We start from the raw sequence: 24,723 nt of genomic DNA, 5'->3' as shown, positions 1-24,723 counted from the left end.
AAAGACTGATAACCTTTTCAGTTTAAAGGGGGAAATAATCTTAGACTTTTAAAATAGCCTGTAGCAACAAAAATGCCATTTTTCTTGATTTGTTACAGGTAATGGACAAAATGTTTAGGATATGCTGATGTATATTCAGGTCATTGCATAAAACCCCTACAAAGTTCTAGGCAGAACTGTAATAGGGCTGTAGAATGAAAAAGAGACCATGAAATTTCAGCATCTTACTCTGCACCTGGGCCCTACTGGCTGCTTTACCACTAAGTAGACACTTAATCCTGGGGTATCTCAGCAGGCTCAAGCAAGCAGGTCTCTGAACTCTGCATGTGTATGTATTTATGAGGGCAGGGGACCATTATGTATATCCCTTCTCATTTTTTTTTTAATGGATGTTGACAAAGCCTAGACTTCCTTTAAGATTTGTAAATGCTCTACTCTCATATCTACTATGGCCCCAGAGCTGTGGCCAGGGAGACCATTCCCCATTTACTTCATTCTGATTCATGCTGAACTTGTCTACTACAGGCTCTGCCTGTGACCTCTGACAGCCATTATTTTTCCTCCTCCCAGTCCAGTGTCTTCACCTTGCCCTACATCTACCTTTGTGATCCTTCCTGTCATATTTCCCCTACCCTCCACCAAGGAAATACTCAGATTTCAAGAAACAGCTTTTGACAGCTCAGTGTGGGTATAAACATACATGCAGCAAACATCAAATTTACCATGTTCATCTCTTAGCAGTGAAGACATACCTGCACCTTCTTGATGTGTTTCACACAGGCATCAATCGTACATGAAGACTGTCATGACTACGGAGCCCCAAATAGCAACACATCGATCCTTCCTCTATTTTTCCAATGTGAGGGAGCTCTTCTTAAGCAGGCTTTTGGGAATCTCATTGCTGTGGCAGACTGGAATGAGTGCAATAGTTTGAAGTTATAATGTACTTTTACTGTCTTAGGCTAACACTGATCTATGCCTGATGCCCATCCGTAGGGTCACCTGTGATGTATAATAACCTGTACAGCTCTCACACTCTGCTCTGCTCCCTGCTCCCCTCTGCAGATCTGGCTCCCAGCCCAATGGCAACCAACAGTTTGCACCCACACAAAGCCACGTATGGCAAAGACTAGCTGCCACCAATGAGCTAATTCAAGCAATAAACTTCCACAGGTGTCCCTGAGGTTGAGATTATTTGGGATGGAGCTCTGTTCCTGTCCTGAACATGGAGTCCTGTGTGAGTGTGCTAGGCCTGCGCAGCTTGGGCCAGCGATGGCTGGGGAAGGGGGCTGTAGCTGTCCTCAACCGCCCAGTGCGGAGCTCCGGAGGAGATAGAGCCCTGAGCTGCAGAGGAAGGCGTTCAGGCTGGACACAAGGAGCCGAAGCCTTCGCCCCCGCGAGCGGTGAAGAGCCGTAGCAGGTGCCCTGGCCTGCGAGGGCAACCCACGGCGGACACCCGCCCGGCGGGCGTCGCGGGTCGTTCCTCCGTCAGCGAAGCAGCGCGGGTGGCGGCGGCAGCGGCCTCTGGGGCAGCACAGCCGCGACGCGCTTTCCCCCGGCGGGGAGCCCCGAGCGGGGAGCCCCGGCACCGGCCAGCTCCTCCCCGCGCCGCCGCCCGCCGAGGCGCCGCGGGGCCGCCCCCCGCCGCCGTCGCCGCGCCCGCCCGGCCTCAGCCTAGCGCCTCGGCCGCTCCCGCCATGCGGCTCTGGGTGCTCCTCAGCCTGCTGCTGCTGCAGGAAACGCTGCCGCACGGTGAGCCGCGACCCCCACCTCCCTCAGCTCCACCGCCCCGCCCGGTTCCCCCACTTTGCGAACCGTGCCGGGCTTCCCTGACTGGCGGGCCGCCTCCCCCGCACTCAGCGCGGTCGCCCCTGCCCCTCGAAGTCGGTGGCGGGCACCCGCGGCCGCCCCCCCCGCTCTCCCCGCCATGAGCAGCCCCCGGGGCAGGGCCGGGAGCCATCTCGGGGGCGGCGGTGGCGGGACTCTCTCGTCCTGCGGGGCAGAGGCGGCGGGAAGGCGGGTTGCTGTCTTGGTCTGCGGCCAGCAAGCCGCCGAGGCTTTCCGCCGGAGACCGAGAATGTGGTTTTATCCCATCTTGAGGTTTTGGGCAGAGGCGTTTGCAGCAACTAGGTGCCACCCGACGCCGTTTCTTTTTAGGGTCGACATGTAAGTCCGCGCTTAAGTCCCCATGCCTCGGCCGGAGAAGGGTCAGTGCTGGACGTGGTGCTCGGGTTTAAAAGAAGGGGAAAAAAAATTAATGTTTTTTTGCACAGTTGTTTGTTTGTGGAGAGGACCAAACTTTACTTGTAACTCGGTTTCAGGTTATGAAGTTTTGGTGGGGGACGAGGCAAGTTTTTGACTGGAAAGGGACATTTGTAACCAATCTGTCACCTAAATAGACTTTAGGCAAAAGAGAGGCTGTTTCCGTTTTGCAAAGTGCAGATAAACTTACTAAATGTTCTTCAGAAGAAACAAACAAAAAATAATTCCTTTATTTGTCACCACGAAAGGGCTTGAGGAGCAAGGCCTGTGTAGCCCATGAAGGGGTTTGTGGAGAAATCGCCTCTGAGGTACACAGTGATGGGCAAACAGGCAGTTACCACAAGTGGCCCAGGAGGTCATAAAGAAAAAATTATTGTAAGAACCTAAAAAATCTTTCACCTGAGAACTGTTAAGCACTGAAAGATGTCGTCGGAGGAGGCTGTAGAGTCTCCACCCTTTGTGATTGTCGGAGCTCAACCGAACAAAGCTCTGAGCAGCTGAATGGGGGTGGGAAGGGACTGCCAGAAGTCCTTTCCAGCCCAGTTTTTCTTACCGCTACGTGCAAAGGAATTGCACTCTGCACCAGTGGGGTGTGGGAGAGGATTTCTGCTGAAAGACCGGGTCTGTGGGGGTGCACTACCACATGAAGAAAAGTGTTTTCTATTTGAGAAATGGACAATAAAAACACAGAATGAGAAATAGTTGTAACTTGAGCAAAAGATTCCCCAGGCCTATGTTTTTCTTAGTTTGTGTAGTTTATGCCAAGGTTTGACTGGGTGCTTCACCCTGTGTCATGCAGAAGCTTAGCTATGGGAGAAAGTAACCTGGTGTATTTAATGACAGTTCCTTGTCTAAAGCTATAGGTACAAGTCCTAAGGTAGACATTGTGATTTCAAAATATCCTTCTGAATTTAGTGCATTTTAGCTTACAAACAGTGAAATACGTCCCTCCAGATTGTCCATGTGAGTTGGTGTGTCAACTTGTATTGTCTATGAGTGTTGGTTTGGATGATTCACTTTTCAGATGAAGTACTACAAATAGAGATGTGTCCAATCTGTTTTGTTCTATTAGTTGTGATCACAAAGACTCTTCCCTCTCATCTTAATCCTGGTGTTTAAGAATTATTCTTTGTGGTAACCTCACACTTGATTTTTTTTTTTTATGACAGAAGAATTCATCAGTATCAATGAGAGTTCATGCTGCCAAGATATGCATGTGGATATAAGTGATGACTCGAGTCAAAACTGGGTGCTTTCTAGCATTACGTGACTAACACTCATTTGGGGATTGTTGTGTATGTAGCTTCTGTGAGAATAAGGGGCAGACAAACATTAAAGGATAGGATGAGACAAATACTGTGAATCAGGAGCAGAAGTGCTGCGTGGTCTATTTCTGAGACATATCAATGCATAGTCTCCTCCTTCAGCATGATGAGATGGTAGGAGCCCTGAATGTACTGTTGCAGAGCAAGTGAGTACAGTGCATCTTGGAACTGACATTAGGAGCTGATCAGAGGTAGAAAGGAGGAGTTTTTTCAATTAATATTTTTCTACTAAGTCTTAATTTTATTATCCTTTAATAAGAAATGCCATTTCTGGATGAAAACAATGAGCAGTCCGCAAAAAAATCTGATGAGATGGTAAAGTATCCCAAACATGGCATATTCATGTAATTGCATAAATGGGCTAGTTGAGTTGTTCCCTTCCCTGGGAGAGTCTTGCTGTTTGGGTAAGGAGATGGGGGAATCTGTGTGGTGGATTCTCTGTTCTTGGAGGGATTGGATTGTGTGTCCTCTTTATCTTAGCTGATAGACTACTGTACCAGTTAATTATTTGGCATACAGATACTTGATTCAGTGCTGAGAGAAGGCAGGATTGTGAGGTGCAGAAGTGGTGGCATCAGTAGATACCCGGACAGACTTACAGGGAGTGTTGGGGAGGAGTGTGGTCACAGCTTGCTTGGAAACTCACCTCTCGAGGAGGTGCAGCAGAGGGGCAAAACTAGGATTTCTGTGTAGGTAGATAAAAGCTGCTCTGATGGTGTTTCCTGAAATGCCCCTGCTGTCACCTGCAGGGAAAGAGAAGGTCAGACAGACAAGAGTCTCACTGTGTAACTGGGAGTGTGGTATAGGAGGAAAGTGTTCAAACTCACTGCGAAATACAGAAACGTGGAACAGAGGGAGCTTGTGCGCAGACGAAAAACTTCAGCTAGAGAAAATCAAAACCAGGCTTCTGGCACTTAAAATTGAAAAGCTTTCATAAGGGAGTCTTTAACAGTTTCTTAAAGGCAGAGTATCAGGTGTGGCAGAGCACACAGTTTGGGATGATACATTTCCTTGGGGTGAGGTTGTAAGATCTGTGTGCCTTCAAACAAATGTCAGGATTGAGGTTGGCAGAATGTAGTGGAAATGGCAAAGAGTAGTTAGAATAAATAATCTTATTTCAATAGGGTTTGGGGGAAAAGAAAAAAAAAAAGAAAAAAGTGGCTGGACCGAAGCTTGTGTGCTTCTACAAACAAATCTGGAAAGTACAACAGAGAACTGTAACAGCTGGTTTGAAATGGGAATGGTTATCCAAAAGGCTTATCAGGCCTGCCAGTGGAACCTTCTAATGCTAGGGCACAAATTACACAGGAAATATGGAATAGCTCAACCCAAAGGAGAAGTGGCAGTATGTGTTGAAGAAAGCTTTAGTGTTAAATCTGATTCCTGGTGGGTTTTGTCAGTAAAAGTCATCTGGACTGAAATACCAGCCCTGTGGAGAACAACCAGCCTGGTTGCTGACTACCCAACGTGATGGAGGGAATGACCACTCTGTTAAGGAAAATCAGAGGGGCAGCAAGGACTGGATAGAAAAGCAAAAGGAAGAATTGCTTACCCTCGCATAGGCTGGATCGCACACGTCAGAGTGTGTCGCCAAGTGCAATTGTTTAGATGCCACAAATTATGACTTCTTAGAGCTGCTACTCGGAGAACCCCCGAGAAAAGCAGAAGTTCTTGACTTGATCTGGAGCAGTACTCAGGTAATTGGATTCAGATGTTGCTTTAGAACAGCCAGGCTGTAGTTTTAATATTCTTGCAGGAATAATAAAAGCCAAAGAAACAACTGATGCATTTAATTTCAGAAGGGGAAATTACATAAGATGAGGAGGCTCATTAACTCACATATGGGTTAAATATAAAAACCAGAATAAGGCAGACGAAAAGAGTTTCAGAAACAGCTTGCAAAAGGAATAAAACCAGACATAAATCCTTTTCTTCTGATGTGCTGGGATGGGTCAGGAAGGGACGGCAGCAAAATTTGTAAGGCTGGGAGGAATGAGGGATAAGAAAGAACATCTACAGAAAGTAAAAAAATTAAAAACTTAATTATTTGTGTGCACCCATGTTTACTATGGAGGTGCTTAGGGAGGTTTTAATGGAAAATGGTGACATGATAAGCATATCAGAAACTTTTGAGTGCAGTATCCTACTGAGCACTGTAATAGCAGGCTCCAGGACAGAATCTTTCTCTATGAGGAGAATCATTAGAGGACATGTCTCGTTAATATGCCAAAAGAATTGGCTTTAGAGAAAATCATCAACATGAACAGTGTTTAAGTGCCATGATTTGGTGATATAGACCTAAGACTCAAAAGAAATTTGAATCTGAAATTGCTGAAGTCTTACCTCAGGTGCATAACTTATTACATAACTATTCCTTTCCAGGGAAATGGAAATATACCAGTATTTTAAGATTTTTGAGGGAGATTCAGGCACAAAACCAGATCTCTTTATTCTGTAACTTGAACTTGTGAATTAGTAGGCATGAATTACAGAAGAGTCAGTATGGCTTTGTATGGCTGCCTTTTTTTTTTCTTTTTCCCTTCAGAAGTGTGTTTTGTTTTACAGATCTGCTGAAGTTCTCTGAAGCACTTTATAAAGTGTGACCATGGATGGGTTGTTTGATGTACTTGGATTTCGAAAGGCTTTTGATAAGCCTGTTGTTAAAAACTTCGTGGGAACCAAAGTGCTGTGAAACAAGGGAAGACCTCTCATGGAGTAATAAATAATAGAAAACAAAGAGTAGGAGTTACTCTTTAGTTTTTGCAATATGGGCATAAAATTGGGTTTATCCAGTTGAATTTCACAAGGATCTTGTAAGGCATATGCTTTTCAGCATATTTATAAATCTGCGAAAAGAAAACTGTCAGTAAAGAGTTGCAGAAGGATCTCTCCATTTTGGAAGACTGGATGGTGAAATTAGGACTTGAAATTTTGTATTGGTAGATGTGCATTGATGGATTTCTACTTAGGAATTTCTAACCAATAATTCCTAGTTAGGAAAGTGATATTGGAGTTACACTTGATTATTCTAGAGAAAGTTGGCTCCTAATATTGCTTTCTTGAAAAGTAATGAGCTATTTAGACAGGAAGGAAGACACCACTAATATGTACAACTGTGATTTGACCATATCTTGAACCTGGTGTACAGTCTGCTTTTGTCTTCTTTCCATTACCCAAATGACATATAACAGAACTGTTGTAAGATGCATATTCTTTACAAGGAGCAATTAATCGAGTAGGACTTTTCAGTCCAGAAAGGATAGGTTTGAAGGACACTTAAGTTCTGTAAAAGTACAAGTGCCACAGAGAAAGTCATTGCAGAAACAATAGATATTTATTCCCTTAATACAAAAACTAGGAGGCATCTGATTATACATCATTTATGTATAATTTGTGTAGTTTTGAAAATTGACCAGACAAATCAATGAAGGAAAAATCCACCAAGGACAATAACATGATGGCAACTGTGGTTGACAGATCCCTTGAGCTAAAGGTTCTTGGAAGCTGGGAGACTAGTATCAAAGGAGCAGAGAGGGTTACCTTGATCCCTGGCTGACATCTGACACTGGGTGGTGTCAGCGTGAAGATACTGGCTAGACAGACATTTGCCCTGACCCATTGTAGCCTTCTTAATGTAATGCAGGGAAACAATGCTCCTGCACCAACAGTTTGTCCCTGTAGTATATGCACTGTGTCACTCACTAGGGTAAATGTGCTCTGAGTAACTAGAAAAACCCTACTTCATGGTTTTCCACAACAGGTAGCAACCACTTCTCTGAAATTCTCTTCCCGTCATTCACCTAAGTTTGTCAGTTTTGCATGGTCAGTGGCATCACAGGTGTGAAGAAGAATGGAAGAAACATAAATATTTGTTTCACTCTCACTTCCAGAAACTGTAAAATGTTACTCTTTATCTTAAAATGTCATAATCTTTGGAAGGCATTCCTATTTGATCTCTTCAGTTTGTGGCTCTAATTTTGAGGTGGTGAAGCATCTTTTCAATCAACTTCACCCATACTTATAATGTAGAACTGGGGAAAATGTTTGTCTGTGTGGTGGGGGAGGGAATCTACCTTAGTAACCGGATGTGTGCCTCTCAAAAAAAAAATTATTACGTAAGAGTCCAAAAGAGTTCAAAATGCATTGGGCAAACTAAGACAACTACAGCAGTACTGTATTCCAGTTTATTTTCCAGTTGGTGTCAGACCAGAAGGCAAATGCTCTTACACAGGCCGCCTTGCCCTGCATGCTGAGATCACAGTCACAGAATAGCTGAGGTTGGAAGAGACTTCTTGGGATCATCCAGTCCAACCCCATGCTCGAGCAGGGCCACCTAGAGCAGGTTGCCTAGGACCATGTCCAGTTGTGTTTTGAATCTGCAGATGGATACTTCACAACCTCTCTGGGCAACCTGTGCCAGTGCTTGACCACCCTCACAGTAAAAAGCATTTTCCTATGTTCACATTGAATTTCCTGGTTTTAAAATTTGTGCTTACAAGGCCATTTAAAAGAGACGTGGTGTACATCAGCATGGACTTAGAGAAGTGGAAAGCTGAAGCAGTGCAAGATGTTCAGCCTGTGTATGAGGAACGTCCCAGGAGCCATCGGTGGCAGGAGTCTGGAAGTGCTGCTGTTCACACTGCAGCCAATACCAGTTTTAATTCATGCTAACTCAGTATACAACAGGGCTATTTTTAATTCCAGAGGGAGCTTGTTGATTGATTTGTACAGTAAAATACCCAAGCATTTTCATGTGGAAAAGCTGTGTTCAATGTGAATTAGCTGTCAGGCACAGTTAGTGGAGATTTTGGTGCCTGGGGACATCTCACAAAAGATCTGTGCTTCCTGCTGTCAGTTAAAGTGGGAATATCTTTATTTGTATCTGTTTATTTTTTAAAATAATCGAGACACCTCACTTTTCCTTTCCATTTCCTTTGCTTTGTTTTTAAAGGCAGCTGGGCATCCCTGTTGTCTCTTCCAGGTAATGAAATATCTTACCATTTGCCTCTAAATAAGGTTCTGTTTTCATCTGGACTGTCAAAATAAATGGCTGTTACAGAGAAGTGATTAATTAAATACTGCCTTCAAATGACTGAAGAGCAATTTGTATTTTCACAGTACTTACTGTAAAAGAGGAAAACTGCATCACTATCAATATTTTATAAATTGTCATGTATTTCCACACTTGCCAGTTTTTCTTCATGCATCTCTTACAGTAGCATGGTGTTTGAAAAGGTTATGCAGAATTGATAGGTGTGTGACATCCTTACGAAGACAGAGAACTTGTGTAACATTGCTTAATAAATGGCAATGACATGAGGTAGAAATGACAAAAGTAACTGGAGATAGAAATAATGTATTTCTTTCCCTTCCCATTTGTAAAGTTCTCATACCTTACATATTTGTCTGTTTATGAGAACTGTAAGTATAGATTTTCCACATGTTGAAAGCTCTCTTTTTTTCTTTTTTCCCCAGGAAAATGGGTCATCCCAGAGACTTGAAAAACTTATGGAAGTTAACTCTTACTCATTTTTTTGAATCCTTTATAGGAAGAGCAAAACTTTAGTTACTCTGTGATAAAAAGGAAGATTTTTTTTAAAAAAGACTATATAACCTTTTTATAATCAGTAACATTGCCGTCTTTTTTTTATTTTGCTAGTGATTGGACAGCCTGGGAAGAGTAGGCGGCCAAAAGAACCTGGGGAGAACAAAATTAAGCCTGTTAACAAAAAAATAAAACCCAAAACTTCCAAAATGAAGGATAGAGAATCTGCTGACTCCTCTTTGAAGTCCCAGTCCATACTGACACAGGTGATGGATAAAGGTCGTTTCCAGAAACTAGCTGCCACTTTAAGCCTGTCTGCAGGACAAAGCATAGAACTGCGATGTAAGGGGAGTAATGTTACTTGGAACTATCCTTCATACTTGGACACCTTTAAAGACTCCAGACTCAGGTAAGCTATTTTTAATTGTTTTTGGAAAAAAAATCCAGAACTTTTTTCCCCTACCACTTTCAACACCATTGGGTTTTTTGTTTGTTTGCTTGTTTACATTTTTGCAATCAAGATGTTCCACCTAGTGGTTTCTAATGTTAACAAAAAAGGATGAGTATCTTTCAGTCGTCACCAATTACTGCCCTGTGATTTCCACTGTGAAATAGTCTTGTAGCACGTGAACTGAATTTTCTTCAGATGAATCTAAAATAGAAGATGTGATCCAGCGGGACACCAGTGTGCTCCAGCCACTAACAGGGAACCACATTAGAGCTAGTCTGAAGTAAAGCTCTCAAAATATGTGAGTGTGGATGTCAAGTACTCACTACCAACTCTGTTGCTCTACAGAGACCTGCTCCTGGTGGGCTGTACTGGTTGCTAGCGTAGCTGCCACCTGAGACACTACGATTAATTTCCTGAAGAGGCTCAAACCCACATCTCTCAACTAGCAAAAAATTACACCAACTGTCATGCTAAGGAGCAAGTAAGAGAAGTCTTGACTTTTTCAGGCAAAGTTACCTTTGTGTGCAAAAGGGAATTGCAAGGTTTGTGGTGTGGTGGAGTTTAGTGCTGAGGATAGTCACCTTGGGTTTAGGAAGGCTTTTTCTTTTATTTAGTGCCATCTTAATGGAAACTGCATAAGTAGTTAGAGCAGGAAGAGGAGCTCAGGACACTCTCCCACCAGGTGAGTGTCCTGTTGCTGTAAACATCTCCAAAACCCCATACATTTATTTGCCTTCCCAGTTTTTGAGGATAGTACACATAGCTAAATGTAGATTAAATGTAGTAATTTAGTTCTGTATTTGAAAAAGGAGGGGCATATAAGGAGCTCAAGGATGTCTTCCACGGGCATTTTCTTGGCTGTGAGTAGTGTTTGTTTTCACTGGCTGTTTTACGGAGATTTATGTGTCTATGAAAGACAAGTAGCGAGGAGGCTGTGGAGCAATGCCCTAAGAGTGAGCTGTCAGGAGCTTTTCTTGTATTATTAGGTGAGAGAGGCACAGAGGTGTGAGCAAAGGTATCAGCTCCTATTGTCCTTTTGTTACTAAATTAAGTACAAGTGGGTATGCTCTCTGAAAATAACTGAGATTATCTGAATCTTTGTGATCCATTTCACTTATTTACAGGTATGATGCTACCTTAAAATCACTCCCAGTTAATTAATTTTTCAGATATATTCTTCTCCTTTTCACATCTCTTTTCAAAGAGGAATGGTGAAGATTGGCGGTTACACACTGTGATCTCTAGCATATCCCGAAATTTGTGAGCCAGTTCTTCTCTGAATGTTTATTTGCTTGTCCTGAGGAGTTCAAGAACTGCACTGGCTGAATAAGCCTCTGTAGCTAGTGCAAGGCTTCTGTCATAGTAAGTTACAGCAGCAAGCCTATTTCTGCAGAGGGCTTATCGCAGCAGTATCTCTCAAAAGATCTTGTGGTTGATTTAAACAACTACTGCTTTTTCTTTTGCAAGAAATAATGTTTTATCTGGATTTATTCCAGTAGGTGGCGTGTATCAGCTGCAATACAGACCTGGCCCTTCAGCAAGACAAAGCTGATTGTGCAAAATAATATCAACAGGGAGCGTGTGTGTGTGGTGATAGTTGTTGTTTTCAAGTGTATCTCATGTTCTGTGCATTTGCGAATAGGTTGCTGGCATGATTTGGTCCTGTAGACCTTCAAGTCATGTTATCTGAGTATTAGCATCTGGCATTGAAGAAGGCAAGGCAAGTTTTCACACTTTTTGGAGAGGAATGTGAATGCTGCTTGATTATTTGTTTGACTGTCTGTTCCTCTCTTGCAAAATTAAGTATTTTTCTAGTGATGCATATGGGACAAAATACAGGAATTTAAGGTAGTTTGGGGAAAAAAAATATGCATTTCCTAATTGTGTAGTTTGGCACTTTGTAGTTTGAAGTAGTTTGGGAGTCTGTTGCCTTTCTGTTCTCACTCAAGTTCACAGTATTTGTAATATTTTAACTATATAACAAAAGTTAATAATGTGACACAAAACAAATACTATAAAACATTTTGGCTAGGTGGATATAACTTAAGTATTTATTTTCTTTTAGAAGTATGTTAGGCTTATATTTAAGGGTCTATGTTGAAATATGATGAACTTTGCTTTAGAAAAAATATTTTGAAATAAGTTCTTGAAGCAGCAAGGCTGCGTTAGACTGAATCAACAATTTTAAATGTAAGCAGAAGATCCTATAATTAACTAGAGAAATTGAAAACAGATTTGTAGCACACTTCAGAGACACAGGATAGTAATTTATGGAGATGTTGACAACCGAATCTTGTGCAGTTATATTTTCATCATATTTTTAGCATGACTTTGGTAGTTATCTCAAGATCTGTGTTTCATATGCATCTATTAGCGCTACAGCAAAGTCTACTTGTAGAATGTGAAATATGAAATTTATATACTGTGGTTTTAGAAAGCCTTGAGTTTAACTGGAAATATCATAAAGATAGCATGTTACTTAGCTCAGTTGGTAGAGTTTGTCAGTGAACAGGCAGCAGAAAAGGTTATTGACAATTATCACCTTTCAAGAGGAGCTTAGATCTTCCTCGTGGCATACAAAAGCATGCATCAAGCACCAGCTGCAGTAGCCAAATCTTAAAATTTTACAGATATATTACACTCATTATTTTAAAACAAAATGCTGAATATAGGGCAAAGGGGAAGAAAGCAGAAAAATTATTAGCAAATAACCTGCAGCAAAAAATGTTTAATCATCTAGATGATAGACATATGTCCAGTATCTTCTGACATTTTTTTGACCAAGTGTAAGATAATCCCTTCATTAGCAGTTAGTGAGGTGTGGGAGCTTATTAACTGGGCTGGGCTTTTTTTATCTTGGATTTCCATGCTGGTCCTGCTGGAGTTGGGGCACTGGTGCAAACCAGAGTTGGTGGCAGCAGCAGGGGGAAGTGATTGGGGTCTGAGGAGGTAATGGAAAGTGAAGAAGGAGCGGGTTGCTGGGCCTGGAGGATGTGAGGAGGAGGACCAATGGCGATGAGGTCCATGCAATTGCTGGGGATTAATGACTACCATTCTTTTGTTCATTTGTACATCCCTACATCAACAGATGCTCAGACATCTAATTCCTGTTTTTTTCTTAAAGTAATAGGAGGGGTGTACAAATTCAAATGGTCTGGTGGGAATTTTAACAATAAGCAAGGTGTTTTACATCTGGGAACTGCTAACATCCTCTAACTCTAGCTGCTACAAGAGGAGGATTTAAGGACCCTGGCATCTAACGGAATTGCAATTATAGGAGGCAAAAGAGACCGTAAGGTTCAGGGCGGTGAGGGCATTTGTAGCTCATTTGGTCAGAGGGTTTGTTAACAGCAGAAGTCCAGGGCAGGAGCTGACTCTGAAGTTGCATGCTCACTGTGCTCTGTTTCCTGTCTGTAGTTCTGGGAGAAGAGGGTGTTTTGGTTTGCAACTAGTTAAATTTAGCATCTATGTAACTTATTTCCTAAGGGTGGTTGCAAAAAGAAGTGGCAATCAAAGCCAGATGTTTTGTCTCCATGGCATGCTTGTCACATTTTTAATTCACTCATATGGTAAGGAGAATACAGCAGTCTGGAGGACAATGTGACTTTCTTAAGAAGGAAGAGATGATAATTAGAAAAGCCATTTCTGTAGTATTATTGGCTATGCTTTCTTTGAGTTTGTTTTTGTAGATATACTTTATGACCTGGTAAATAAAATATGGACAGGAGCACTCTCACAAGTATTGAGGAAACTGTATGTTGTAGAGGGCAAAATTAGACTGCTTTCAGTGAATGCAGGCTCCTGCTGGCTTAGTGATACTCGTGTATAGCTGAATTTCATTTTGTTCCATGTGCTCTGAAGTCTGAAAGGTAGGGATTTTTTTTCTTGTGTTAAACAGGAAGAAGTTATGTTCCTCTCCTGGTGAGCTTGTATTTGAGATAAGCTCTCTTTTGTCAGTAAGAATGCAGCTGCTGGAGAGGAGTTTGCTAGATGCTCTTTGAGTGGTGCTATGTACACTGTCTTTCTTTTTATATTTTTCTTTTTTTTTAAGCTTCTGAACTTGGCATAGTTTTTCTGGCAAAGATCTTTTGAACTTCAAATAACTAAAGGTTAATAAGATGAATGTATGGAATAAGATTTTGGAGTAGTTTTTAAATAGTCTCAAAATGTTCATGTATACAGCATTTTTACGTTGTGATATGCAGAGAACAGCAAAGTTGGCTTTTAGGTCAGATTTCCCAGCATCTAAAATACTAATAAAATAAAAGTTATCCTGGAAATATTGGTCAGCTGCAGGATTTACCATTTATAATTTGCTCTGTATGGCGTGTTCTGTCTGCTTAATATTGTAGTATCGTAAGTTTCAACCCTTCCACTCGCCGTTGCCAGGTTTTGTTAGTGCATGTTTGCGGATGACTATCTCACTAGGCTATTTCCATTGATTACTGGATAGCTTGTTCTCAGTTAAGTAGAACACGCTGTACAATAATTAATTAACTCTGACCTTATTTTTCTGTCTGTTGGGATTTTGAGCTATAGTTCAGTGTCTGCATTAACGGTTGGAGGCAAAAATGTTCTCTGGCATAATAGTTTCTCTGTAATGTTGACATTTAGTACTGGATACTTGCAAAACATTTTATGCTGATGTAGTCATGTAGCCTATGAAATGTGAACTGTGAAACTAAATAATAACAATAGTACAGCCTAGGGCATGTTTTGGATTTCTCTTTTCTTCGTGTTGATATGATACATGACAGGATTGCTTGCATGAATAGGAATGTCTCAAAGCTTATCCAAAAACTGAAGATAATTTGTAATGTAAGGTAGTGTATATATGAAAAATGAAAATGCTACTACTCCATAATTACATGATTCCAAAAAGCGGAATGAGACAAGGTCGTGTAGGACAAGCACATTAGTGGGTAGGAAAAGGATTTGCCTGTTTCCTTAGGCAAGCCTCAAAACTGTCCCACGATGGATGAGCGTACTAATGGTGTCTGAGGGCTTTAATGGAAAAGATAATTCTCAGTTAGCCCTATCTGGGTTGTGTATTTGATGTGTTTTTATTTTCTAAGCTACTGGCCTTGGCTGGAGGCTGAATGCTGGGTTACATGATTACTGGTAGTAGTGCAAACTGCCAGTAGAACACCTAGGGAGTCAGAAATTTCAGGAAGTGTGTGTAGCTGGAAGTAGTAGCCTCTTCGTTCAAGCAGTTATTCTGCCTGCAATGGAGATGTAAGCAAAACACAGCATTTGGAGTGTACAGTACAGTCAGGCATGTCTATAGTACCGCTGTTACAGAGTGACAAGGTGTTTTAGAGGATAAGAATTTCTTCAAAGCATGCTAATCCCAGAAATAAAATGATTCACTCAAGCATCTGCCTTACAGAATAACTGCCACATTAATGAGAAGAAATAGGAGGATAATAAATATTCAGAGAACTCACAGTTGAGTAAGAGTGTGGGAGCTGTTCAGACTTCATGCAAGCTGCGCATTTGTCCAGACCCTGTTTGAAACGCTGAAAAGAAGTTCACTATCAAATGCCTAAAACTAGAAAAATCCCTCTTGACTTGGTTAGAACAGAAATGACCTTGTAACTCGATGCCTTGCAAAGGAAAGCAGGAAACCTTCGTGCTCTGGATGTGCTACTGTGTAAAGGCAGGTGGTTGAAAATAAGGTTTTTAAGGGTCAGAGCAGCAGTGGAGTGCATCAGTACTGCCACATGGCTGTCCTGACAGCATTCCCCGAGAACGGGTACTGTTGGACCATTGCTTCTGCAATCCATCAAAAGGCAACTCATCAGACTGCCAACTATAACACTGTCTCTCTGCAGGAAGGAGCTGGAAAAGCAAACCTTAAAAATAAAAAAAGAACAAGATGAGATTGTAGCTCCTGAATTTCATAGATAAGACCTTTCACCCTAAGAAACATTGTCAGTGTCTACATATATATGTATGTATTTATAAATATTTGCACATTTACAAATGTCAATCCACTGAGAGATGTATCTGGGAAATTCAGGAGAAGCAGAATAAAGCAAGTCAAATCTGAAATATTGACACAGACTGGATTTTGTGTAGTTACGTGATGACGCTGCCAGTATACCTCCAGCAATTCTCAGGTCGTGGTCTGAAATAGCCAAGGGGTGATGAGGAAACTCTGGTGAGAGGATGCTGGTGAGGTGGCTTAGGGCAGAGGAGTAGGCAAAGCAAAATGACTTACTTGCAGAGCAAATCCAAGCTGAGTTAGAAGCTCTTTATGATGGTGTTTGCAAGTGGAAACTTGGACCAGTATGGTAAAGATGGGGAAGCATTCACACTGAAAGCAGGCATGAATCATCAACGCTTATTAAAGTACTTGCTATTTACTACTCCTGAATTATCTTTGTTATATACTATTGAAGCAGTGCTACAGTTAATGGTATCAAAAAAGGACTGAGATGCGTGCAGGTTGACTTGGAGCATGAAAATACAGGATATACATGGACAAACTAGGACAAAACATAGATGAACATATTGTCTACAGCAGTCACAGCCCAGTTTCAAAATGAGGACTGACAGGAATCCAAGAATGAATTGTACAAGACAAAAGCTTGCAAGCGCTTGTGTGTAGTTGAAATCAATAAAACTACTCATGTAAGCAGGCCTTTGCTGAAGCGAAAGGAGAAGTTGCAACATAGCTCTGAAAGCAAAAGGTGGGTCAATTAGGAATAGTAGGAATAAAAAAAAAATCAAAAGTAGAAGTGAGCTGACAGAAATGTACAAGGAGTACATCTGCTTGTCTGTGCCTTTTGTTTTTCTTCTCCCCAGTATAAAGCAGCTTGACAGGTACAGTCAGCTGATCCTCGCAAACTCCACTGCAGCAGACACAGGTGAATATAGCTGCTGGCTTCAGCTGTGCAATGGTAACAAATGCAGGAAGGATGAGACTAAAACAGGTTCAACGTACATCTTTTTCACAGGTAATTAACTCATGGGGGGATTATTAATGGAAATATATTTGCTAGTAAGACAGGAATAAAGCTACATCAGCAACTTCATTGTAAAGATTTTTCTTGCACAATTTTAATCTTTTTTAGTGGATGTTAAGGAAGACAGTGCTGGTGAGCAGAAAATTACTTAGTGTGATTTATGAGTCCATTTTCCCTATGGATTATGGTAACTGTATACCGAAAATAGCACATAATGCAATGGAAAGCAAATACCTTTAAAAATACTAACACACGTTCTGAAGATCTTCTACAAAATGAATTTAAAATGTTTAATTTTTTGAAAATGTGTCTAGATAAAGAAAAAACTGTGCAGAAGTTTTTAATTTTGTCATGGCATTCAGATGACCACCTCTTCCTCCCCCCCCCCCCCCCCTTCCATTTACCTGCATTGACTTAAAAATCTTGACCTCTATGCTCTTGGTAAGGCCACAATTTCTCCCAAAAGTCTATATAGCATGTTAAGAGGCAAAACACTCTTAAGTACATGTGTTGTCCCATAGAGCTTGAGGGTGACTGTTGCCCTAACATTGCATGGATAGGGTCATAGTAGGTAACTGTGCACAGTTTACTGCTACGTGGGACAAAAGACCTGAAATCAAATGGTTAATTTGTTCTTCTCATGGAAAATATTCTGAATGGCAAAACAATCTTTGCCACCTGATAAGAGCTAAAGCATTCTTGGCTAGCAAATATTTCAGTACAAAATGCTAAGATACAATTGTTTGCGATATGTTTTGGAGCTAAATTAGACCATGAGACTGCACAGAAGCTATTTATCAGAAGTGCTTAACGTTCTGAGGATACACTTCTTTAGAAAGGCTGGAACAAACTTTTCAATCAAGTTATTATGTAAATGCTCGTGCTAGAAAGAGGAATTTGAGCTTTATATTTCTAAGAAGCATGCCAAATACGGAAATACTCTTTAACTGTCATTCTGAAAGCACTAAATATTTCATCTACCTAGAGCAATAAATCAAATAGTTTGCCTGAAATCTTAGTATAAAAAGGCTTTAGCTCTAAAGAATATCTCTTTCTAGTAGTGGGTTATCTCTTACCAGTGGTGGTGAGGTTTTTTTATGTGTGTTACCCTTTAAAAGTGGGTGAGTGAACAGAATTAGATCCAGATGAGTATTTGGAAACTTATTAAAAAGGAATTCCAAAGATTTTCTTAAGATTAAAAAAATCTGATTACAGTGAAGAACACTTTGTTTTTCTTTTTGATTTAATGTGTTTATTGCAAGCTATGTAAACATATACTCACAGGTTAGAAAAAGGTTGGTTTTTTTTTTTTTTTTTAATGTGTATGTTTAAAGCAAAAGCTTTGGGTTAATTTTTAATGTTGCTCATAGCTATTTTTTCTTGTCATATGTACTTTCTCTTCTTTCTATTAAACCAAGAGGTGAATATTATTCTAACTGTATCAACTCTTCGGCACAGATAAAGAGGAACTTTTTGTACCTACTCCCAGCTATTTTGAGATTGTCTACCTGAACCCAGATAAACCTGCAGTCATCCCATGCCGTGTTACTAGTCCTTCAGCAAAAGTAACTCTACACAGGGAATTTCCAGCAGGAGAAATTGAAACAGATGGAACTGATATTATTTATGATGTGAAGAAGGGTTTTGTCTACCAGCACCCTACTTCTGATCATAAAGGTATTGTCTACTGCAAAGCAGAGTCACAGGGAGCACCTCAGATTTCCATCAAGTATCACCTACTGTATGTGGAAGGTAAGGTGCAGTTTTCTATATGGTTATACTGACTCTTTGTTTCTTCTGCTGACATTGTTTAGAAAACACTTTAATAAAAAAGTAAAATAAGTAATGTCATTGCAGAGTTTTAAAATCTCGATGAAAAGTATATGTGATAAAACCTTGTAGGTTTAAATTCCAGCAATTTCCCAGTGTAGAGGGGAAAGTTGCAGGTGTACATCACTTACTTACCTGTTGCATTGAGCAAACTCAGGCAAAAATTGACTCTTAAGTTTTATCAGTGTATTTAACTTCAGAAACTAATTTTCTGCTTCCAAACACTGTCTTTCTATCAGTTCCCAAGGGCCCGCCCTCAACCACAATTGCGGCGTCATCCAATAGAGCAGAAGTCAGTGACAGCGTTCATGTAATCTGCACAGTCCTTGGGGAGCCAGATGTAGATGTGAACTTCAGGTGGCAGTACCCAGGGCAGGAGGTAAGAAAGAGATGTATGCCCTGGCTGAAAGGGTTTGTTCTTCATAAACGCAGTGCTTTGACTGCCAGTCTCTAGATGTGGAGTAACGATTCTTTCAGATTGTGGTGTCTGCCTCTTGCTAGCTCAGGCATGCTGGCAGGAGGAGGCAGCACATCCCTTTTGAACTTCAGCCCATCTTTCCCTGAGAGCCCAGAAGTAGCACAGGAATGAAGCTGAAGAGCTCTACCCATGTTAGCAAAAATCAGGCTCAGCAAAGCTCACTCCTCCCTCAGGTTTCCCTTGCAGAGACACTTGGCCTCTGGCAGCGTTTACAAAGAAAAGCCTCAGACAAGGTCAAAGCCAGCCAGCATCAGGAAGCTTTTCTAGGGCAAGCCACAAAGCCTCACTGGTGCCTCTACGTTTGATATCCCTTCCATCTCCATGGCTCAGGCACATGAATCATCACAGCACAGAATCTTTAAGCTAATTGTTGCCCATATCCAGAAGCACAGAAATCTGCTTCTGCCCAGCCTCATCTGAAAGAATCTACTGGAAACATCCAGTGAATCTTAGAACTTTGTTGGTCCTTTTTTCTTGCACAAAATAAGGTGTATCTGACTGGCATCACTGATATACTCTTCTCCCTCTACCCACCCTGACAGTTAGAGACTTGTTTCTTAACCAGCCTCATCTCTACTGCTAAGCAGGCTAGGAGCAAAGGAAGGACTGCTGCAAGACTGAACGTTTCACTAGGGGAAAGGGATCCTCTAGGACCTGAGGGTTTGCATTATATTCTATTTGCCAGCCCTCCTGGTACTAGGTTGTCAAAGGAACTTGCTAATGAGGTACTTGGCTCAGTGAGACCAGTGCTGATACAGCATGGAGTTGTTAAGTAATTTAACGGAGAGGTAATTGCTTGAGTGATTGGAGTTCAGTGCTTACCTAGGCTTGAGAAAATTCAACTCTAAAGCCCCCGAAGTTTGCTGTAGCCATTAAGAAAGAGTTTGTAGCACTCTGCTGTCACAGGAAGGTGCATGCCTTTTCAGGGGAAAAAACAGCGAGGAGCAAATGAGCACAAAAGGGATTTGAACTGCTGGCGAGGGCACTGGGCATGTAGAACCAGGTTTCTCATCCCTGCTTAGATGCTAGTTTGTTCTTTCACTTCCCCCTCTCCTCTCCATTTTTTTTTTTTTTTTGGCTGCTGCTTTTCATATGTTTTCCTGCTGAGACTATTGAAGTCTGAGAGTTTGAGCCAACTTCTGCCCCCCCTGCCTTGTCCTGGCTCTTAAATGAGGGCAGCCTCAATTGCGTTTGCTGAGGGGCTTGGTACTGATGGCATGAGTTATGTGATCTGTAAAGTAACTACTGGATGGAGCACTGCAAGAGTTTGGTAGAATTTCTGCTTCTGGTGTCTGTTTGAAGTTAGGAAGTAAAGGGGCAGATGTCTAAATGAACAGAGAAACTTGCAGCAGTCAGTGAACTAAAAATTAAAATGCTAGGGAAAACTGAAGTGCCTCCAAGTTCAGGGAGCCGCAGAGCAATAGTGGTTTGGGGTTTTTTTTGAGTTAAATGCCCAATGTCTTCCTCTGAATTCAGCTCTTAGCATAACTGTGGAGTGAGATATACATCAACAAATGGCAATGTCTCTGTCCTTCCAGACGGGTCTTTAACTCTGACAGTGATTCACTCTCTCACTCTTTTGGGTGGGGAAGAGAAGAAATGGCCCTGCTGACCACATTAGCATTTTTAACTGGTTTTCTGTTTTTGGGGTTTGTGGATTTGGGTTGGTGGGTTTGGTTTTTTTTTTTTTTTTGTGGTTTGGGTGGGGTTTTTTTGGGAGGGTGTATGTTTGTTGGTTTGTTTTTTGGTTGTGTTTGGTGGTTTGGTTTTTTTCTTAAGCTTCCATTGCAGCTTCTCTCCCAGTTTACTGGACTGTAGTAACTGGCTATACAAATCCCAGTTTTATGTCTTTTGCAACTAGCTGTAATTACTAAGACCAAATAATTGAAGGATGTAAATTCGAGACTTTACCTAGCCTTCTGGAACTCTGTATCTTATTAGTGTTCACCCCTTGCTACTTTTACATCTTTCACAGCTGAATGGCTGCCCAAGCCTGGTTGCTGGCTGTTCTTGGTGCAGTGGTCTTAGCACCTGATGAAGCCCTGGCATGTGCACTACAGTCACACCTCTGTAGCACTGATTGAAAATAAACAGCTGACCACATGCAAATCATCTCCCTTGTTTGCTGTGGATACTGCAGCTGCAGTGCAGGGCCTACGTGCTATCAGCAGAGGACTACACCCTGTTGCTGCACCCACCTACAGGGGTTCAGAGACTATGGCCTGCATCTGCCCTGGAGAGGGCTGATGTGCTTGTCCACTGGAGTAAACGGTCTCAGCTCCAGCTAGGCCTGGGGAGAAGGAGGGAAGAATTGTGTTTGGGTTTCTGCCCCAATAAAATGATTAAGTAAATGTCAGAGTATAAGAACTATATGGATCTTGGAGACTTAACATGTATTAAGGAAGTATTTACATATTGTGAAGGAAAAAGGTGGGGAGTGGAGGGAGACCAGACTATCAGTGATGCTAGTCAGATACACCTTCTTTTGTGCAAGAAAAAGGACTGACAGAGCTAAGATTCACTGGCTGTTTCCATTCATTGCTGCTGCTGTCAGTGCAGGGAGATCAATGATAGTTTTTGTTCCCCACCACTGCACCCAGCACCTGGGCTGTCACCTACCACTTGATCCCTGAGCAGAGGCAGCACTTTAATCCCTGCTTGCTCTGAGGTACACTGCATTGGGGAAAGAGAGAGAGAGAGAGAGACCCTCATCTCATCTCTAGTTAGTCACTAACCTCTCCCTCTTACTTTTTTCCACTCAGTTGGAGGTTGGGTTTTTTTTTTCCCTTGCCACTCCCTGACAATTGCATTTGCTCATTCACCTGTTGTGAATGTATACTGATTCCCTGAAACTAGCTTCAAAGCAGAAGGCAATTAGTTTGAGAAAAACCAGGCTAGCAGGAGCCCAACCAGGCAAATAGCAATCATCTGCCTTACATGGCCTTTACCTTCACTTTCAGGAGGGTCAGGGAAATACCACTTGCTGTGTTTAAAAACTAACTTAGGCTTGCATTAAGTGTGCTGTAGTACTTGATTATGGCAACATGGACAGTTGGATTGAGTGTACCTTCTTTGACATAATTTATTGGTGAGTCAATATTTAATTGCAGGAACACTGCTGCAACTGCCAGACTCTTCCAGTTTCCTCACTTAAGGCTGAGTTCTAGATACAGGCTCCTACAATCCAGCCTCTTGCTTCAGGGTTTGATAGGGTAGTATCACTAAATGCATTTTGCAAAATCATGTATTTTCTTACATGGGTGGGTTTTCTTTTTTTCTGTTAAACAGTCTGAGAGGCCTGTCATTATCCAAAACTTCTGGAGACTGATAAACAGAGGAACTGGACATACCACAAGAATCTCAAAGAGTGTTCTTCTTGTTGAGGATTTTGAAGCCAAAGATGCTGGAAACTACATTTGTATAGCTCAGAACCTACAAGGAGAAACAACAGTAGCTACTAAAGTTGAACTAAATTGATAGGAAAGGCTTCTGGACATAGGATGAAGTGTATGTTATTTGACATTATAGCCATTTATTTTCTTTATTAATGTTTAAGTGAAGTTTACTCTATCACTTTCTCTTTTCATATCTCAATGCATTCCATATTCACTAGCTTGACAGGCCAAACCAGAGTTCCCTATGCCCAGCAGTAGTCAGTTCTGAGTTAATAAAACTGCCATAAAGCATTAAAGTTTAAGCCTAAACATACACACAGGGCTTATTATATTTAGGAATAGGTGCTCTTGGGCTTTCCTTTGCATATGGTGTTTTTCCTCAAACTTCTTCATAAGGTTAACCTGCTGCATGGTCTGTACCTTTTTTGCATATGTGAGAACTGAGAGGATATTAAATATCCTCAAAAAAATCTATCAAGCAGGTGTATCTCTTTTGGTGCTGTGCAATCTTAGAGTACTGTAGGTGTTAAACAAAAAAAACCAAAAACTTGTTACAGAATTAGCCAGTAGCAAATGTTTATTTTGCAAGAATAATTAAATTTCTGAACATTATGAAAACATAAATGTGCGTGTGTGTTCATTTCATATATGTATAGAAACATAAACACACAAAGTTCTCACTCCCAGGGAAGATTAATACTGAATATATATAAAGGTACTAGGGGGTATCTCCAGAGACTTGTAAGTGGCTGGATATATTGGATTTTCCTTATATTATTGCATTCTTACAACCTTAGATGTAGCTTCACTCCTCAATAGATGTATGGTGTTATGTTTACTAAATTATGTAGCAAATTATGTTTCCTAAAGGTAAAACTTGCACTTACTTTATATATGGTATCATGTACAGAAGAAAAAAACCCTGAAATGTAGGATTAGTATAATGTTCAATTATAAAGCAGAATCTCTACTCAGGTTAATAACAAGTTCAACTTGATTGTATTAATTTACTTAGGAGAAAAGGAAAGATGTTTCATTTACACAGAACTATATCTGGATAAACAAGCAGCTGCTGCTCTCACCCTGGATTTAGTTACCAACAGAAGGAAAGAGATTTTCCAGAGAAAAGGTAAGAACTTGATAACAACATTGTTGGACATTTTTCAGACCTTTGAGTAGATGTATATAGTACTGTTTTGAGTAGTGTTATCTAGTAAGTAGTAATGTAAAAATGGCAGCTTCTCAGTAATGTCATTAACGTGATTATTAATGTAGCCAATTGTGTTGGTTTTGCATGGCAAGGTTTGGGGGGGGGGGGCTACAGGGGAAGCTTCTTAATGGTTTTCAAAGTAACATTAAACAAGCTGGCTGAAAGTTTTCTTCAGCATGTGGGAACCTAAACGAATGTAACAAATAGGATAAATCTCCACAGTAAAGACTGAAATGGCTCTGTGCTTGTCTCATGAAATAGCCTTCACAGAGAACACTCCCCAGCTGCCTGTAATAGTGTTGACATCTGGAAACAAGGTAGCTACAAAAAAAAAAAATAGAGCAAGCAATAGGACCAACTATGAAAGGCTAAGAGGCAGTCCCTTGTTAGTCTGCTTTCTCATTGCTATTAAATGGTATCAAGAATGTTACACTGTTACCCATATCATTAAGTGGGTGTTACACAATCTAATATTAATACCTAAAAAGTCTTTGGATTTTTTTTTATAGGCAAGACTTCAACCTAAAGTAACTAACAATTCCTGAGCTTCTGGATGAGACTGTGCAATGTCTTCATTCCTTTTTAGCATTTTCATTTATCAGAACAACATATTTCCCTTTGAACTACAGGACCTGCGCTGCTTCTTAAATTTCAAAGTGCTTTTGAGCCTTTGACAACTGATTTCCTTTAAAATATCTAGGAATGGGAGATAGTGTCACCTGTTCAGACTTGTTAACAGCAGCTCATGTAGTAGCATCACTTCCTTGGTGACAGTTTGGCAAGAGAGGAAAAGACGATGTAAATCCACTGCTGCATCATTGCTCAAGTAGTGCTGCGCAGGTTTAATGGTTGTACATACTGATGACATGCAGTTCTCATGACTGATTTTTAACAACAGAAGCAGTGCCTTTAAGGAAGAATTTTTGGTGGTGGTTGTTTTTTCTTCCGCCCTGCAAACATCAAACTAATTCTCATAATTGGAAACTATGAAAATTATTTTACTATATTTTTTACATAGTTCTTATTTTACCAAAAGCCTCCTGGGCTGGCCTGATTCTTTTACATTGCTGCAATTGCACGTTTCCACATAAATAAGCAGTGACACAGGGTAAGAGAATGAAGCCCAGGAAATTAAATTTAAGTGACTTGTCAAAGTCACATGCCTAAACCCGCCAGTATTGTTATTTCTATTCCCATACCTCAGTCACCACTCTGCTAAGGTAGGGCAGCAGCACTGGACAGAAGGTATTTGTTCC

The 24,723-nt window shown here is 41.1% G+C and overlaps 1 protein-coding gene across 2 annotated transcripts; it reads left to right on the top strand.

Annotated features, from left to right (window-relative positions):
* The first annotated feature begins 1,595 nt into the window (after positions 1-1,595).
* Positions 1,596-22,881, top strand: PDGFRL (platelet derived growth factor receptor like). 2 transcript variants are annotated; one of them, XM_075752081.1, is made up of 6 exons: positions 1,596-1,752; positions 9,247-9,541; positions 16,394-16,545; positions 18,013-18,306; positions 18,624-18,763; positions 22,151-22,881. In XM_075752081.1, exons 1-6 carry the CDS (start codon positions 1,698-1,700, stop codon positions 22,337-22,339), a joined length of 1,125 nt encoding a protein of 374 aa, XP_075608196.1. In that variant the 5' UTR covers positions 1,596-1,697; the 3' UTR covers positions 22,340-22,881. The 2 variants fall into 2 exon arrangements, with proteins under 2 accessions (XP_075608196.1, XP_075608197.1); XM_075752082.1 differs by lacking the exon at positions 1,596-1,752 and adding an exon at positions 6,165-6,270.
* Positions 22,882-24,723: the final 1,842 nt, after the last annotated feature.

The sequence above is a fragment of the Balearica regulorum genome, chromosome 4 (genome assembly GCF_011004875.1).
Source record: "Balearica regulorum gibbericeps isolate bBalReg1 chromosome 4, bBalReg1.pri, whole genome shotgun sequence".
Taxonomy (NCBI): Eukaryota; Metazoa; Chordata; class Aves; order Gruiformes; family Gruidae; genus Balearica; species Balearica regulorum.
The sequence above is the reverse complement of the archived record's forward strand: the minus strand, read 5'-3'. Positions and strand labels throughout refer to the sequence as shown.

Bases quoted from the DNA above. Each gene is read 5' to 3' on its own strand.
- PDGFRL (XM_075752081.1), top strand. From the start codon at position 1,698: ATGCGGCTCTGGGTGCTCCTCAGCCTGCTGCTGCTGCAGGAAACGCTG. The intron at 1,753-9,246 runs GTGAGCCGCGAC...TTATTTTGCTAG, and splicing joins GCAGGAAACGCTGCCGCACG to TGATTGGACAGCCTGGGAAG. The intron at 16,546-18,012 runs GTAATTAACTCA...TCTTCGGCACAG, and splicing joins AACGTACATCTTTTTCACAG to ATAAAGAGGAACTTTTTGTA.